Genomic DNA, 15030 nt, shown 5'->3' with positions numbered 1-15030 from the left:
TAAAAGGACCCAAGCAACTAGAATTAGGAAAAAGTTCCTGTGTACATAGTTTTAAAGCCCCTATTCTAGCTAGAGCTCTAAATGTTTCATAACACTAGCCAACAGGTGGGATAATCGATCAATAGAACATTTCAAGATTAAAACCCTCATTTTTATACATTGTAATGAAATCTATGCTTTGAAAAAGTATTAAAAAGCAACAAGACATTCTTTGTTAGATTTTCACATTTCTCATCACAAAACAAATACTGGTCTAGCAGCGCAATGAAAGCACATGTTACTGGGCAGCTCGCTATGTGGCTCTGTAAAGGGGCACCAGGGGGTTTTAATTAACAAATAAAAGCAGATCAATAATATATTCATTGGTGCTTCTCTGTATTGCACAAGTCACAATGAGAATCTGTGTTCTGAGTGTCTGTTGAATCTGCACATTCAGCAGCATATTACTGTGACCTTACAGATTGGGAGGCATTTTCTTCATTACCTTAATCAGCTTTTCATCCAAAAGTAATTTGTAAGCCTCAGACGAGCAGATTTATATTCGATCTTGAATGAACCCCGGAGGGAATGAATAGGAAATATTTGGCAGGTTTTGTATGAAAAAACACGACTGATTTCTAAATTGGTTTTAACTTGTGTTCCCTTTATTCACACAAGTTCTGGGCACTACTTTTGTGATGAAGCAACGCTCAATACTCGGGGTGTTAAAAGTTTTGAGTTATTTAAGGGGCTCCCGAGTGGCGCATCCAGTAAAGGCGCTCCACGTGGAGTGCAGGATGCGCTCTATAGCCTGGACATCGCCGGTTCGAATCCAGGCTATTCCACAGCCGACCGTGGACGGGAGCTCCCAGGAGGTGACACACAATTGGCCGAGCATCGCCCGGGAGGGGGGGAGCGTTTTGATCGGCCAGGGTGTCCTCGGCTCACCGCGCACCAACGACCCCTGTAGTCTGGCCGGCCGCATGCGGGCTTGTCTGTAAGTTTTGAGTTACTTTAAACATTAAACCATTATTAGAAATATGTAATATACCTCAGGTGCGGGTATAGCAAGCGTGGGATTAATTTTTTATTCCACTTAAATAGAATAACATGCATGCTGGGACTAGTTTCCAATGTGTCTTTGATTGCATTCCAGTCCAGTGGTGTGCTGCTGAAATTGAGCACAGAGCTGCGCTTCAGTATTCAAACAATACTGCCACCGATACAAGGTTTAAAACTACTTAAAAATGTCTGAAATGATTTCAGATTTCTATTCTTGGTTTGATTTGGTCTCCAATTTCCTTGAACGGGTTTAGTGTCAGAAATGTCTGCCTGAGTCTGACTAATCTAAAAACGCTGCTGCAAAGAGACCATAAACAGGGTTTGAAATGAGTCTGCGTCGAAGAATAGTCTGTTGAGAATGAAAGTAAAGATCCACCAGGTAAAATAATCCCTGAATGAATTGATTTAATATACACATTGTATTGCTATGTATTTAAAAAAATATATTTGTGGTATGAGTAGAATACTGAATGATCGTGGTATATGTTTTTTATTTGCCTTCGTTGGATGTACATAACCTACTCCTTCCCTGTCTGGGCTCGTGATTTACTGGGACATCTTCCTGCGGTGAACAAAAATCGTATACCAGGAGCGATCATTCAGTATCCTCTATTTTTCATATTCAGTATTGCTTCCCAGTCTTTTCCATTCCCTCTACAATTAAATACACACACAGTCTTATACACACATACATGCAGCTGTCATTTATACAAAGGAATGGTTACAAACATTCCCAGTGTGTTAAAGTTTGAACATTTACAAATGGGACAAGACAAGCAGCAAATACCCTAACCTTCATGACTTATTAATAATACTCACAATGTCTGCTGTAGAGGTTATGTACTGTGTATTAACTGTCCTGATAAATATTCAGTTCTCGTTTTTACTGAAAAACAGCCATGTAATAAACATTCTGCAAGCTTTTATGAGAAGACCGCAGACTGTGAGATTATTAAGGGTTTCTTAATGGAAAAGGGGGGGGGGGGGACACACACATACACACACAATTATTTTTATGTGCATCTGCAGCATGTTGGCAAGGGAAAATTAAAGCAAACACTATTAGCTGGAATGCATTTTCAGATTAAGAAGCAGACCCAGGCTTTTAAATCCTTCTAACGTCTCTTCACTAATAGCAACACTGGAAGTGCCCCCTCCCTCCACTTCCATTGTGATAAAGATCTTGGCTTTAGGGTCTGTCTTTATGCACATTTTTCACATATGCAGCTACAGATTTCTAATTTTCAAATACAGTTACTAATATTATACTGTTCTGGTGGCCTGGGAATTCCTTCTCTGTGACTAATGGGATATTTTTGGGAAAGCTATACATGGCAGTTTCAGTTTAATGACCCAGGGGAGAGACGGCTCCCGATATTAAAATGGAAAGCAGGAGAGCCGTATTTTAGCTGCTGTAATCACAAGCGCCCTGCTGTGTGCAGAAGAACTTGTTAAAAACACGTTCTAATAAACTATCAGATCTCCTGAACATCCAAGCTTGATGAATCCAATTGAAAGAAAGGAAAAAACGAAATTACATTAAAATGAGCAGCGCTGCATGAGCAGGCTACATAGGATTCACTTTGACTGGTAAATTAGCCCAGTCAGCACCAATGCCCCTCACCTGATTTCTGTGGAGATAACGATCCAAGTAATCGGTTTGTGCAGGTCTGTCTCTCAGTGTAGAGATCTTTGTGTCAACACCCAAAAAAACTCCCTCTGCACATTATTGAATGTTCTACCTAACCGAGAGATCAGCAGAGACCATCCTGTTTTCAGAGCCAGCATATCACTATATCACTGCTCGGGTTGTACAGCTGGAAGAGATATACAGAACATTGAATAACCTGAGAACTGAGATTTTCCCTCAAGAGAATTTCAGGCTGAATGTTGTGATCTAACAGCTTCAACACACAGAAGACATTGTGCAGTTCAATAAAGGGAACTGGGTATTGTGATCTCACAGCTATTCAATATCGAGAGGCTGCTGCAGTAAATCCAATATAGAGGACAGAGATCTTAGACCTTGGGGCTTTATGCTATCTGCAGAATGTATTACAGGATCTTCATAGACACAGCTTAGTATTGTCAACAGTACGTTTAATGTTTGCGTGTGGCCCACGCTTACATTTCACTTATATAGTACACCCTGATATTGAGCCTCCCCTGGACCTTTTAGGTTGCATTTGTGTGCAATCCTATGAACTGTTGCAACCCATTGTACTTGGTAAGGACATTCTTTGGTTTATGGCCGTGATTGCAGTGCAGGACCCAAATGTAGGGATTGTAGATGCATGGTTTTAAAAGTCATTAAAGTTTTTATTCTAGAGGATGTGTGTTAAATGATCTGTAATACAAATCGTGCTTGCTGCTTGTGTTTGTTTGTGCTGCCGCACAGGAGAGGGACAATTAATCATTGTAATCCCTCGGCTGTCTGTGCTGGCATCGTTTCATTAAAGCGTCCATGAAGCTGTCAGCCTCCCTCGTGAGGGCTTGCCTTAATCTCAAGAAACGCTTCCTCGGAGATTTACATTTTTATTTTCACGGTTTCAGGTATCTTTTGTTTCTCCCGGAGGACGGCTCATAGATTGCTGTTAAACCGCTTGCCGTCACTGCAACAACGCGGCCTGCAGTTAGAAATTGAGCATGCAGAAGAGAGCCTTGGAAAGGAGTGCCATCTACCGTGGCTGTTTCAACACTTCATGTGTTCTAGAAGTAAAGTGCTGTTCTAGACTTCACCCATTCCAAGAGTGACCTGTGTTTAGTCAACCTAACAGCAGGGCTTATGCAGCACAGTGGGCTGATTTACTAGCAGCTCTGGAGGTGTGGGTTCAAATCTCACTACTCACATCACAAATCAAATGTATTTGGTGGAGTTTTGAGGAGTCAAAATACAATAATAAATCACTCTCCTTTTAAAATCATTGAACACCTTGGTTCAGCTTTACAATCAAAGAGCAGGCATGTCAGTGACCTTCATCTCCCACCACGTAAGTATCAGTAAATATAAGTTCACCATACAGATAGATTTTTTAGACACTCTCAATGGCTTGTGCTAAAGGATGCCCAGACCAGTTTGATTAAAGAAGAACTTCTCTAAATATATGTAAACACTTCATCATGATGCAAAACCTTCCTAAAAGGCTATTTTTGTTCCTAGACTGCAACAGACTCAAAGACAGAAGACTGTCTTTGAGGTCTGCAGTGCGTAGAGATCAATGAACTTTCTCCCGCAGGTGGTCAGAAGAAAGGATCTGCTCCACTTGTGTGCCTCTGATTTCAATGAGATTTTTGATTGGCCACACTTCAGTCTGCACACCCCAGTACAGCACTTCTTAAATATTCCTTTTGCAATTGCAATAGCTTTCTGTATTTATTGTAAAGGAATCTCGCAGGTGAAGTATCTGCGGTCCATGCCCAGGGACTGCATTTAGAGGGGAATGATTAGAGAGCTGCCAGGGAGCTTTAATAATTTGTGGGGCTTAAGATGTGCAGCCATGCCGCAGGGGGACTGGCTCTAATGGGGCTTGCATATCGGACTACCAAAGAGATGAAACATAAAACTAGAAGAGAAATGGAACATGAACGCTTGCTTGAAAGCACACTGTGTTCATTGGATGAAATCCCAGGAGACACGGATCGAGAGAAGGCAGTCGTACAGATGCACATATCTGGAAAACCACTTACAAGTTGTGACTTAATATTATTAACACTAGAACGACTGTGTTTATAGGCATACCTAGAACAACCCTGAGCGGTCAATTTGACCGGCGTATTAAAAACATCATAAATATTATAATGGAAGGACAAACAATTAAATACAAGTCGTAGTTTTATTCAGGAACATCATATAAAGCATAAACACAACTGAAACATTGTAAATGAACAGACATTTGAACAGAAATGTGTTTGTATACAGACATATTAGATTAAAACAGTAAAAAATGAAATAAACAAATATTTGAAAATAAATTTGTGTATATACAGGTATATCATATACATACAAAACTGTACAACTGAAACAATGTAAATAAGTATACATTTTTTTAAATAAATGGATTTATATTGCCTACACAACAAAGCGCAACCGAAGCTATGCGTTTATATACAGTCATAGTATAATCGAAATTACATGAATAAATAACCATTTGAACAGAATAGGCTTCATTTACAATTGTTTACAACGTCTAAGTGCTGGCACAAATCAGACAGATACTGTGCTTTTCAAAATATGCAGTGCACTTAGCGCATTGTCCGTGTTTGCTGGATCAGAATCTTGTTTGGTAAAATTTGCATTAATTCCAAACACTCTCTTCTGTCCTGCTTCTTCAGCGATCCATTTGCAATGTGTATTGGGGCAACAATTAATTTCTTAGAAAAACGTGTGACGTGTAACCAGTGCAGACAGACAGCCTGGCCGTGAGCTGTCAAGGCTGATTGATGGGCTATCAGAGGCTCATTGAAACAATAGAAATGTCAACAGACAGCTCACTTGAGGAATGCAGACTGATATAATGAAACTTCAATACGTCTGCAGTCCCGATGATAAACCCAAATAATACAGCAACATTTAATTGTTAGAATATGTTTTATATGTATCGGTCAATTTGACCGCTCCTGGTTAGAATAGGTATGACAGTATTTTATCTCACTAATTTTTGCATCTATGCGATTCTTTTTGTCAGGGTAATTAGTACATAAATTTAGGAAAAGTCAGGAAAGCACATCTCCTTATCCTCAACACATGCACAGCAATTTAAATATAAATTCCAAAAATGGTCAAAATGACCGCCTTGGTCGTTCAAGTGTTAATAACTTAAAATTATTTAGTATAGGTTATTGCTAGCGGTCTACCTAAATCTCAATTTCACGGAAATCGGGATATTAAGGGGTCAATACGAAATTCACCTCTTTTAGGGGCCAATGCATACCGGACAAGTACAGAGAAAAAAAAAAAGAAACCTTGTTTAAATGAACTACTGCACAGCACAAGCGACGCAAACTACGTATCTTCCTTCTGTGGATAGGCTTTTTTTTATTCCTTCACCGTTCTGTGTGTTCAAATGACAACAATGTTTTAATCAGCCTATCAGTGTGTCTGTACTGGCTTTTCTGTGACCTGTACTGTAAAATACCAGAAATGGACAAGCAAAAAAGGCTAAGTATATTTCGGCTGATGATCGTGTCAAGATATTTCCCAAAGAAACTGTCCATGCAGTTGGAGGTAATTGTTTTGCACATCTTGTAATGTGTCTTTGGAGAAAAATACGATCGATCGCTGTTTAGCTTCAGAATCACACATTAAACGAAAGTTAAATCAATACTACAGATAGATCTAGCACAGCCACCTCGCTTCATTACTGCTTACTTTTTAAACGCAGTTAGAATTTTAGACCCGAATAGGCACGTTTTCTTTGTTTTGACTCTACTAATAAAATCAATTATTGGATGGGATAAATAACATGACAACGAAAGTGCTGAATATATTGCCTTTATTAAAATATGCCAGATGCCCTTGGGTAACCAAGTTTTGGGACTGTTTCTAATCGAGTGGGGATTTGTAGCAGTAGCTTAACTAGGATGATCTCTTCTTTCAGACACTGTCTCTGGGAAGCTGCAGAATAACAACATTTACACCATTGCCAAAAGGAACGTGGAGGGCCAGGACATGCTGTACCAGTCTCTGAAACTCACCAATGGCATCTGGATCCTCGCAGAGCTGCGCATTCAACCCGGCAACCCAAACTACACGGTAATAACCAGCAGCGCTCCCAGTCTACCAGCACCCCAGAGTTCAGGAGCTGCTCCTCTTCTAGGGGCCAGCCATAGGCTACATCAGCCAATTGTCATTGTAGAAGTAAGAGCCAGCGCTGTCTAGTGATCAGGTTTCTTTAGTTCTGCTGCAGTACGCTGCTGTGCGCTGGATGGTGCTGGTACTTACTAATATAAAGATACTTTGGCTGCCGACAACTATGTCCAGAGGTTTTGCATCACCCTGTATAATTAACTAATTTTGCTTCATAAAATCGAATGAAACCTGCTGAACAATGTTATTTTAACATATTGTATTACATACCGCTTTGTAGTTTTCCATATATTTAATGAAAAACTGACCTATTTAAAAATGTGACATTTCGAAATCGAACATGAAATACTGTACTACTATTATGGCTTCCAGTAGACTTTCATGATATCATTTTGTAGTTTCTTTGATTACATGATGTTAAATATAAGAGCGACATTTTGTAAAATTCTAGGTGATGCAAAACGTTTTGCCATAGCTGTACATTAAGTTGATCTGTGATGAACACAGATGAACATGTCCTCCTCCTCGTTCAGTAAACCAGCGCTTGTTTTATTGTAATTTGTTTGATCACACGGAGCCCCTGAAGATGAGCACTTTGCCTCGCTTCCGGCACGGACTGAGTCACGCTCTAATTGATTTCTAATGGAATCGGAAACATTTGGCACTTCTTGCTCTGTTGACTGCCGGGGAGAATAACTCCTCCTCGTCAGATCCTCAAGGATACTAAGTGCAGAACCTGGGATATTGAGACATGGCACACTGCAGGCATTGCCGTGGTGCAGAGTACCTTAATCATGTCATAATTGCGTGATTGGAACTGTACTTTATCATTCGACAAACTCAAGTACTGTTGTTTTCTTCAGGGAAGTAGCTCTAATCGGGTTGAAGGAGATTTATTGAGTTTCTTTCTAGTTTATCTGGTTTGAACTGCCTTGGAATGTGTTACTGGATTGAGAGCGTGTCTCAAAAAGCAGCTCATTCTGTATACAGATTGGAAGTAGTGTGTTTATTATTATAAATAAATGATGTGAAGAATCTAGTTTAGAACAGTTTCTTGAATATCAAACCATATTTTATTTGAGTAAACACTGAAGAAAGCACAAACTGAAATGTTTGTCTCAGTTTTTTCTAGCTTTAGCTTTCTGATTTGAGCATTTTGAAGTTTTGCACGATGAAAGTGATTGTGGCTAAAAAGCAAACGCTTTCCTAAGTCTTTCCTGACGTGACTTCCATTCACTGGGTTGGTCTCAAATGCTTTGCACACTTTCACTTCCCAGCTCATTTCACCTTCGAAGGATCTTCAGGGTCAAGCATCTTACTGGCTGTAAAGCATGTCAGTCAGTGGGTAAAGCAGCTGGTTGGTTACTGAGGGCACAGAAGCAGTTGAGGGGGTGTGAGCAATTTTCCTATCCAGGTGTCCAGGGAAGTTCATCTCGGTCTGAAATCAAGGCAGAGATTTCTTTAACCTGGTACCAGAAATCATGTTTTTAAACTGAATTTGCTGCAAACTCACCTCTGTGTGTGTGTGCTTGTCTCTCTCAGCTATCCTTGAAGTGTCGGGCCCCTGAGGTGTCTCAGTATGTCTACCAGATCTACGATTCCGCCCTGAGGAACTGATGAACGGGCCTCCTCTGCACTAGTGGAGCTGCCATTCCTCACACCTCTCTGTCTTTGTACCTGTGCAAAGAACAATCTACCATTTTACATTTTTAAATCTGTTTTTTTTTTAAAGGCACTGATAATTAATGTATGTAGTGAACGAAAGTGATGATCCTTTTAGTGCTCAGAGACTTTTTTTGTAACCAGTACGTAAACCACTATTATGACATGCTTTTTCGATGTCTGTGCCATCCTGATTTTATGGTTATTTGTTTTGTTTTTTTAAATTTGTTTTTCATTTGTAAATTGATTTAGAATTGTTTTAGACCCTTGTAAATAATGACAGTGCTTTTACGAGTGTCATGTGTGTGTGCCAGCACCTTCCTGTTTTTCTGTGATGCAATGTGTTTGCCAATGGGAAGCTGTCATGGCAGGGAACTGTCCATGTAATTATAAAGGAATCTGCGTAGCATTAAGCTCTGTGTAGCAGTAGGCTAACAGGGGTAGTAAAAACTCCTACTGAGGTATACGAACAGCACAGTTAAATAATCCAAGACTTAGTTTTAGATGTACTAAAAAATAATTTAATTATAGTCAAATGGATGGATGTTATGAAGAAATAAGAAATAACTAGGCTTGCTCCTTTTAAACATTTATTTTTCAGGGGCTCACAAAATACCATAATAAATCACTGTTCTTTTTAGGGTTCTTTATTGAAACATCGTGAAACCTGTTAACTGTGCAACGGGTGCAATTTATTCTTCACTTCTGACCAGATGCTGCCGGGGCGAAGATATCCAAGTTGAGGAAAATCAAATGAAACAGACAGGTGTCAATCATAACTGATCTGATGCTTTCATATTGTTGACTATGTACCACCCCCACTTGGTCATAGCGTGTCATCAGCACAGCTGCTCAGAAACGACTCGTCAACTGAAAGTGGTGAAACCTGTGGTATAATTAAACCGATTTCATGTTGTTCCAATGAAGAACCCCAGTCAAATACGTATTCTAAAAGGTGAGTGATTTATTACGAACTTAAAAGGAAGTCAAATAAATGCAGTTAACGGTGAATGAACCCTGATGCATTTTTGGAGGTTTGAAGCAGTAGCTCTGTAGCATTCATCTACAGAATATTTCTGTTTTAACACTGCAATTGTAGTATTTTAAGTCTGTTTTAGATTGTCTTTAAATACCAGTAAATTGTATTGTAACTATTACCCATGTCTTGTGACTTAAATGAAAGATGTATAGCTTTTTGGTATAAATCCAAGTATTAAGTCAATGCTGTACGGTGACATTGTATCATTAATAGGAAACGTATCTAATTCTGCTTGCTGGTTAGAGCAGGTCTTCTAAACGAGTCACCAGGGCTTTACTCTGGAGCTTTACTCTGAACTTGCTGTCTTAATATATCCGCTCATGAGTAGCATGTTAATTCTGTGACTGTGTGATGCGTCATCCAAAAGTGTGAACGTGTCCATTTTTTTTTTTAAGCAAAAAAATAAAGAAATAAATACAAAATAAATAGCTTGCTGGAAGTAGTGGAGTTTACTTTTATCATTCAAGACTTTGAGTGTACGCACAGTGAATGTACAGACTTGCTGGTGTTTGTGCCTCCTGTGTTACAGTGCCTGTAACCTGCATGTTAACTGTGCCCATTGCTTTCGATAAACATCCTCTTGTTTTGTACTGTTAAGGCAGGGGTTCAAATTAGACAAGGGATTAGCAAATTCATTCTTCTGAGGGGTTCTTATTGTAACGCTTCTGTGACCCTGAGTAAAGGAGCTGCAACAGTTATTAATATATATTGTAAACGAGCGGCACTCACTCGGGTTCGTTGCCCCTTTAAAAACACGACCCAGCACACAGAAATGGCGTTTTCAAGCGCTGACGCGCTATATTTTAATAAACACAAATACAAAATCAAAATAAACACCTAACTCCTCTTGGAGCACTAACTCAACTTTCAGGAACACACTGCCTAACACGGGACAGCTAAGCTGTTTTCCCGTCCTTACAAAAACACAGGTTTCACACCGCACTTACTTTTTTTTCTCTGGCTACTCGGAGACAGAGCACCTCTCCTGCCTCCTTCTACTCAGCAGCCTCGAGCAGACTGCCTGCTCTCCTTTTAAATATATGGCAGGAAACTGGAACTGAAGAGCCGCTCCTGAACTCAGACTTATCAACAAATACATAAATAAACACAGCATTGGAGTAATTGCAATGAAAACCATTCTAGCAGCATAAAAAGGAAAGGGGTGGTAATAATAATAATAATAATAATAATGTTGTTTTTTTGAATAGCATCCTATTTTCACACTGGGCTTTCAAACTGTAATAAGACTCCACTTCATTTCACACTAGTGCAAAATAAGGCTCCCAAAGTAACTTCTCCTGGTCTTGATTCAGTGACTTGAATGAATGAATAAATAAAGTGAAGCAGTGGTGTGAAGGCAGTGCTGTGAAGCGTTGTCTACTGCACATTGCACAGCCGTGTTCCTTACATCCAGTCCACGCTGCTTCCTACTTTCACATGCCTTTCACTTCTCACGGCTCTTTCACAGCTTGTTAAAGTAGATCTAACTGCATATGGATTGGAGCAGCCCTCAGCTAAAGGAATTGATACTGATTCTGAAATCAATTGAAACTATGGCACGGCTTTCCAAAAATAAGATGATGAAAATGTATTTGATCATCAGCAGCTTTGTTTTAACATTCCATCAATTGTATCCAAGCCATGCTTCAAATACAATCCCAGCATGTGCTTGCGGTAGCATTACCTCTCCCTCTCGAGTGTCCCCACCATCCTAACTGACTACCCTTTTTTTGTAGCAGGCATTCCATATAAGTGGCCTTCGGTTGAGCATCAGATTTTGCTCGTCGTCTTACTCGAAGCCTTCTGAACCCCTGTGTGTGAGCATTTTACAGCTCCTCCTCATTCGCATTGTTCTGTAATCATTACCTATATGTTATTTTTGCCATTTTCAATAAACCGTTGTGTCTGTAAAACGAGTGCTGGATCTCCTTTGTCCCTTTTGCTATCCTCCTGTCTTTTAAACACTTTTCTTCCCTCCTTTTGTCCCTCTCAGACTTTCAGCTCAGAGTTTGAGACAATACAACCATGTTATATATCGGAGTACGCTTTCTTTAATTCCTTTTGGTATCAATTTGCTGGATCTTTCAAATCTAATTTCAGCTTTATTTTCAGTCAAGCGCTGCTTGAATCCGAGACATTGGTATCCATTGGCAACACAGTTGGTGTCTTTTTTTTTTGCTTTTTTTTTTTTTTTTGCTTTAATCATCCGTGACGTCTTGGTTTCCTGTGTTGACATCTTCATTTTTAAATTGAATATCCATATAATCATCAGTTAGCTGAAAACACCTACAGCAAATTATAGAACTATGACCCTGTTCCCAAAGATTACATTTATATACCATGGGGACGTATATGCCACAGTTATTAATTTGTCACTAGGGGGCGCCACTGTGGTTACTGCCGCGTATTTCCATACTACAGTACAGTGGGTATAAATAGACCTGTCACTCGCAAGGCAGCTCAGTCAAGCAACATGAAGTTGACAAGTGTGCAGAGAGGTGAACTGGTCAAGGTTTTTTTTTTTACAGCAAAGGAAGCAAGGCAGCTCTCGGAATACCGTAGCGTGCATAACATCCGCAACGGGCCGTGTTCAAGAGCTGCTGTTAACAAGCTAATCAAAACATTTGAGTGAACGGGTTGTACTTGTAATAAGCCTCATAGCGGCAGACCACCGACATCAACCGAAGTTCAGATCAGCCATGCCGTAGCAGAACAACCCAGCACAGGCACACATGCTGTCACCCGCTGCCTGGGTTTTCCAATTCAGCTGTTCATAAGGCTCTTCGTTCAGCTCTGCGGATGTTTCCATACAAGCTGCATCATGTTCAAGCATTGGAGGAGATGGATTTCATCAGACTTTGCGTTGCAGTTCTAGGCATGACCAGTGGCCTGCTAATATCCTGTGGACAGATGAAGCAAACTTCACCCTGTCTGGAAGTGTGAACACACGCACTGTGTTATCTGAGGAGACTAATCCACATGCAGCATTTGTGAGACCCCTACATGATGTTAAAGAGAGTGTGGTGTGGCTGTACGGCTGACTTTATTGGACTGTTCATTTTTTGAAGAGTCATCCGCAACCTCAAATGTGCACATCACTGCTGCACGATACCACACCATGCTGACAACCCATGTCATTCCTGTGCTGCAGCAACGAGATGTGATCAACACTACAGTCATCATGCAGGACGGTGCCCCTCTGCATACTGGTCTTGCAGAAGCACTTTCACTACAGAATCCGTTCACGTCACTCTCCTTGTGAATGGCTGCCACGTTCACCGGACCTTTACACCAGCGGATTTCTGGTTATGGGGGCACCTGAAGTCACGTGTGTACCGAGGGGACCCTCGCACGATTCCGGACCTCAAGGATGCCATTGTCCGGGAGGTGGCCGGCATACCTGCTGAGATGTGTAATGCTGCCGTAATGTCCATTATCACACAAAGGCAATTCATTCTGGAGCATGGCATTTGTGTCCCCATGGTTCCCTTAACAACCGTATGCAATTTCACCTTCCTATGCCCTACCTTTTTTGAGATATCGTGTGTTGATGTGGTAAAGCTACTTTCTAAATTTTGGGACATCCAAATTTTGATGTCGATAATACACTCAAGTAAGACTGATGTGATCATGTCACCAGGTTTCACAGAGATACATAACTGTGTACCACCAGCATAGCAGTGAATATTTACAGCATGTTTACAAATGTACAGTAAGTAAAGAAAATGATTCAATCATTGTTTCCTCCAGTCTGTCTGAAATATTTAAATCCAAACCAGAGACTGGAATTTGTTCCCTAATAGTTTTATTTTGAAAGTAATTGAGAAGTTCTTCACACTTGTTCTTCACAATTAGTAGATGATATAGCACCCTTCACACCGTGGCATCCCAGAGTGCAAAGTTAAAAATAAAACAGCTCAATATAGAATTCACTCCAGTTACAACCAATTATATAAAAGTGCATTCAAAAAAGTATGTTTTCAATTTTAGACTTTAAAAAATCCAATGTTTCAACCTGCCTAATAGTAACCGGAATACAGTTCCACAAACAAGGAGCACAACAGCACAAAGCTCTGTCTCTGATGTATTTTTGGAATAACTAAGAGTTCTGTATTTTCTGATCTCAGGAACAAATAGGAATATACAGAATTAGTAGTTCTTGAAGATAGGATGGCCCTAACTTACATTTCTTCACCTGCTGCATCTCCTGCCTTTGCCGCTGTCTGCTCTTCTTCCCCATTTTCTCTTCTTTTTTCTTTAAAAAAAAACTCCCAAAATTCAAGGAAAAAGAAAAAAAAAAAAAATTTTTACTGCTCTGAGCCTCCAGGTGGCGCTATCCCACTTCTGACACCAACTGTGACAGGATGGACCGAGGTTTGAGACTCAGAGACAGTATAAAGTTCAAAAATAAAGTTTTTAATAAACAAAAATAATCAAATAAATAGGCACGAGGGCCAAACAAAAAGGTTTTAAACATAAAATACAAACACAAAACAAAACTTACAAAATAAAGCTTCCAGGCTGGGCGTTGCCTTCACTGGAACAGAACAACAAACTGAAAACACAGCACACACAAAAACACTCTTGCTTCTTCTGGAACTCTCCTCCAACTCTCTCTCCAACCAGGGCCTCTCCCCTGGCTTTTATCCCCTGTGGCTGGAGCCCAATTATTCAATAATTGCTGATTAGTCAATTAGGGCTCCAGCCACATTCTCACATGTTTTCCTGGCAGGGAGGAATTTTAACCCCCTCCCTGCCAGTCCCAACCATGATCATAAAGACGGGGCAGTACCCCGTCACATATCCCCCCCCTTGTGCCAAGCACAACATGGCCTAAATGGCCACCTCCCCCCTCAGTCTCAGTCCCGGAAGAGGGGGAAGCACAGTGTCCATGGGGGTGGCCATGGTGGGACGTCCGGCACCACCCAATTCTTCGTGGCCAGCAGCTCCCTCTTCCGGGGCTCCGGCCACACACTATCTTGCCACGATAGCGACGGCAGCAGCAGCGGACCCTCGGGAGGCGACGGCAGCAGCAGCGGACCCTCGGGTGGCGGAGACGGGAACGGCGGCCCGGCTCCCTCTGGTGGCGGAGACGGGAACGGCGGCCCGGCTCCCTCTGCTGGCGGAGACGGGAACGGCGGCTCGGCCCGTGGACGCACCGACTCCTCCCGCTCGGCCCGTGGACGCACCGACTCCTCCCGCTCGGCCCGTGGACGCACCGACTCCTCCCGCTCGGGCTCCTCCCCCTCGGGCTGTGGACGTTCGGGCTCCTCCCTCTCGGGCTGTGGACGTTCGGGCTCCTCCCTCTCGGGCTGTGGATGTTCGGGCTCCTCCCTCTCGGGCTGTGGACGTTCGGGCTCCTCCCTCTCTGGGCGACGGCAGCTTCTCCCCTTCTGGCTCTCGGGACGGCGGCTCCTCCCCTTCTGGCTCTCGGGATGGCGGCTCCTCCCCTTCTGGCTCTCGGGACGGCGGCTCCTCCCCT

The 15030-nt window shown here is 41.6% G+C and overlaps 1 protein-coding gene across 4 annotated transcripts in view; it reads left to right on the top strand.

Moving 5' to 3' along the window:
• Positions 1 to 9974, top strand: part of LOC117968163 (AP-2 complex subunit beta) — a 44091-nt gene extending 34117 nt beyond the window's left edge. For all 4 annotated transcript variants that reach the window (XM_059001649.1, XM_059001647.1, XM_059001646.1 and 1 more), the window contains 2 exons: positions 6639 to 6793; positions 8390 to 9974. In XM_059001649.1, coding sequence (XP_058857632.1) covers positions 6639 to 6793; positions 8390 to 8464 — 230 coding nt within the window. In that variant the 3' untranslated portion in view covers positions 8465 to 9974. The remainder of the gene's footprint in view (positions 1 to 6638; positions 6794 to 8389) is intronic.
• The last annotated feature ends 5056 nt before the right edge of the window (positions 9975 to 15030 follow it).

This window comes from Acipenser ruthenus, chromosome 26, assembly GCF_902713425.1.
Source record: "Acipenser ruthenus chromosome 26, fAciRut3.2 maternal haplotype, whole genome shotgun sequence".
NCBI lineage: Eukaryota > Metazoa > Chordata > Actinopteri > Acipenseriformes > Acipenseridae > Acipenser > Acipenser ruthenus.
Note: the sequence above shows the minus strand (reverse complement) of the source record. Positions and strands in the feature narration are given on the sequence as shown.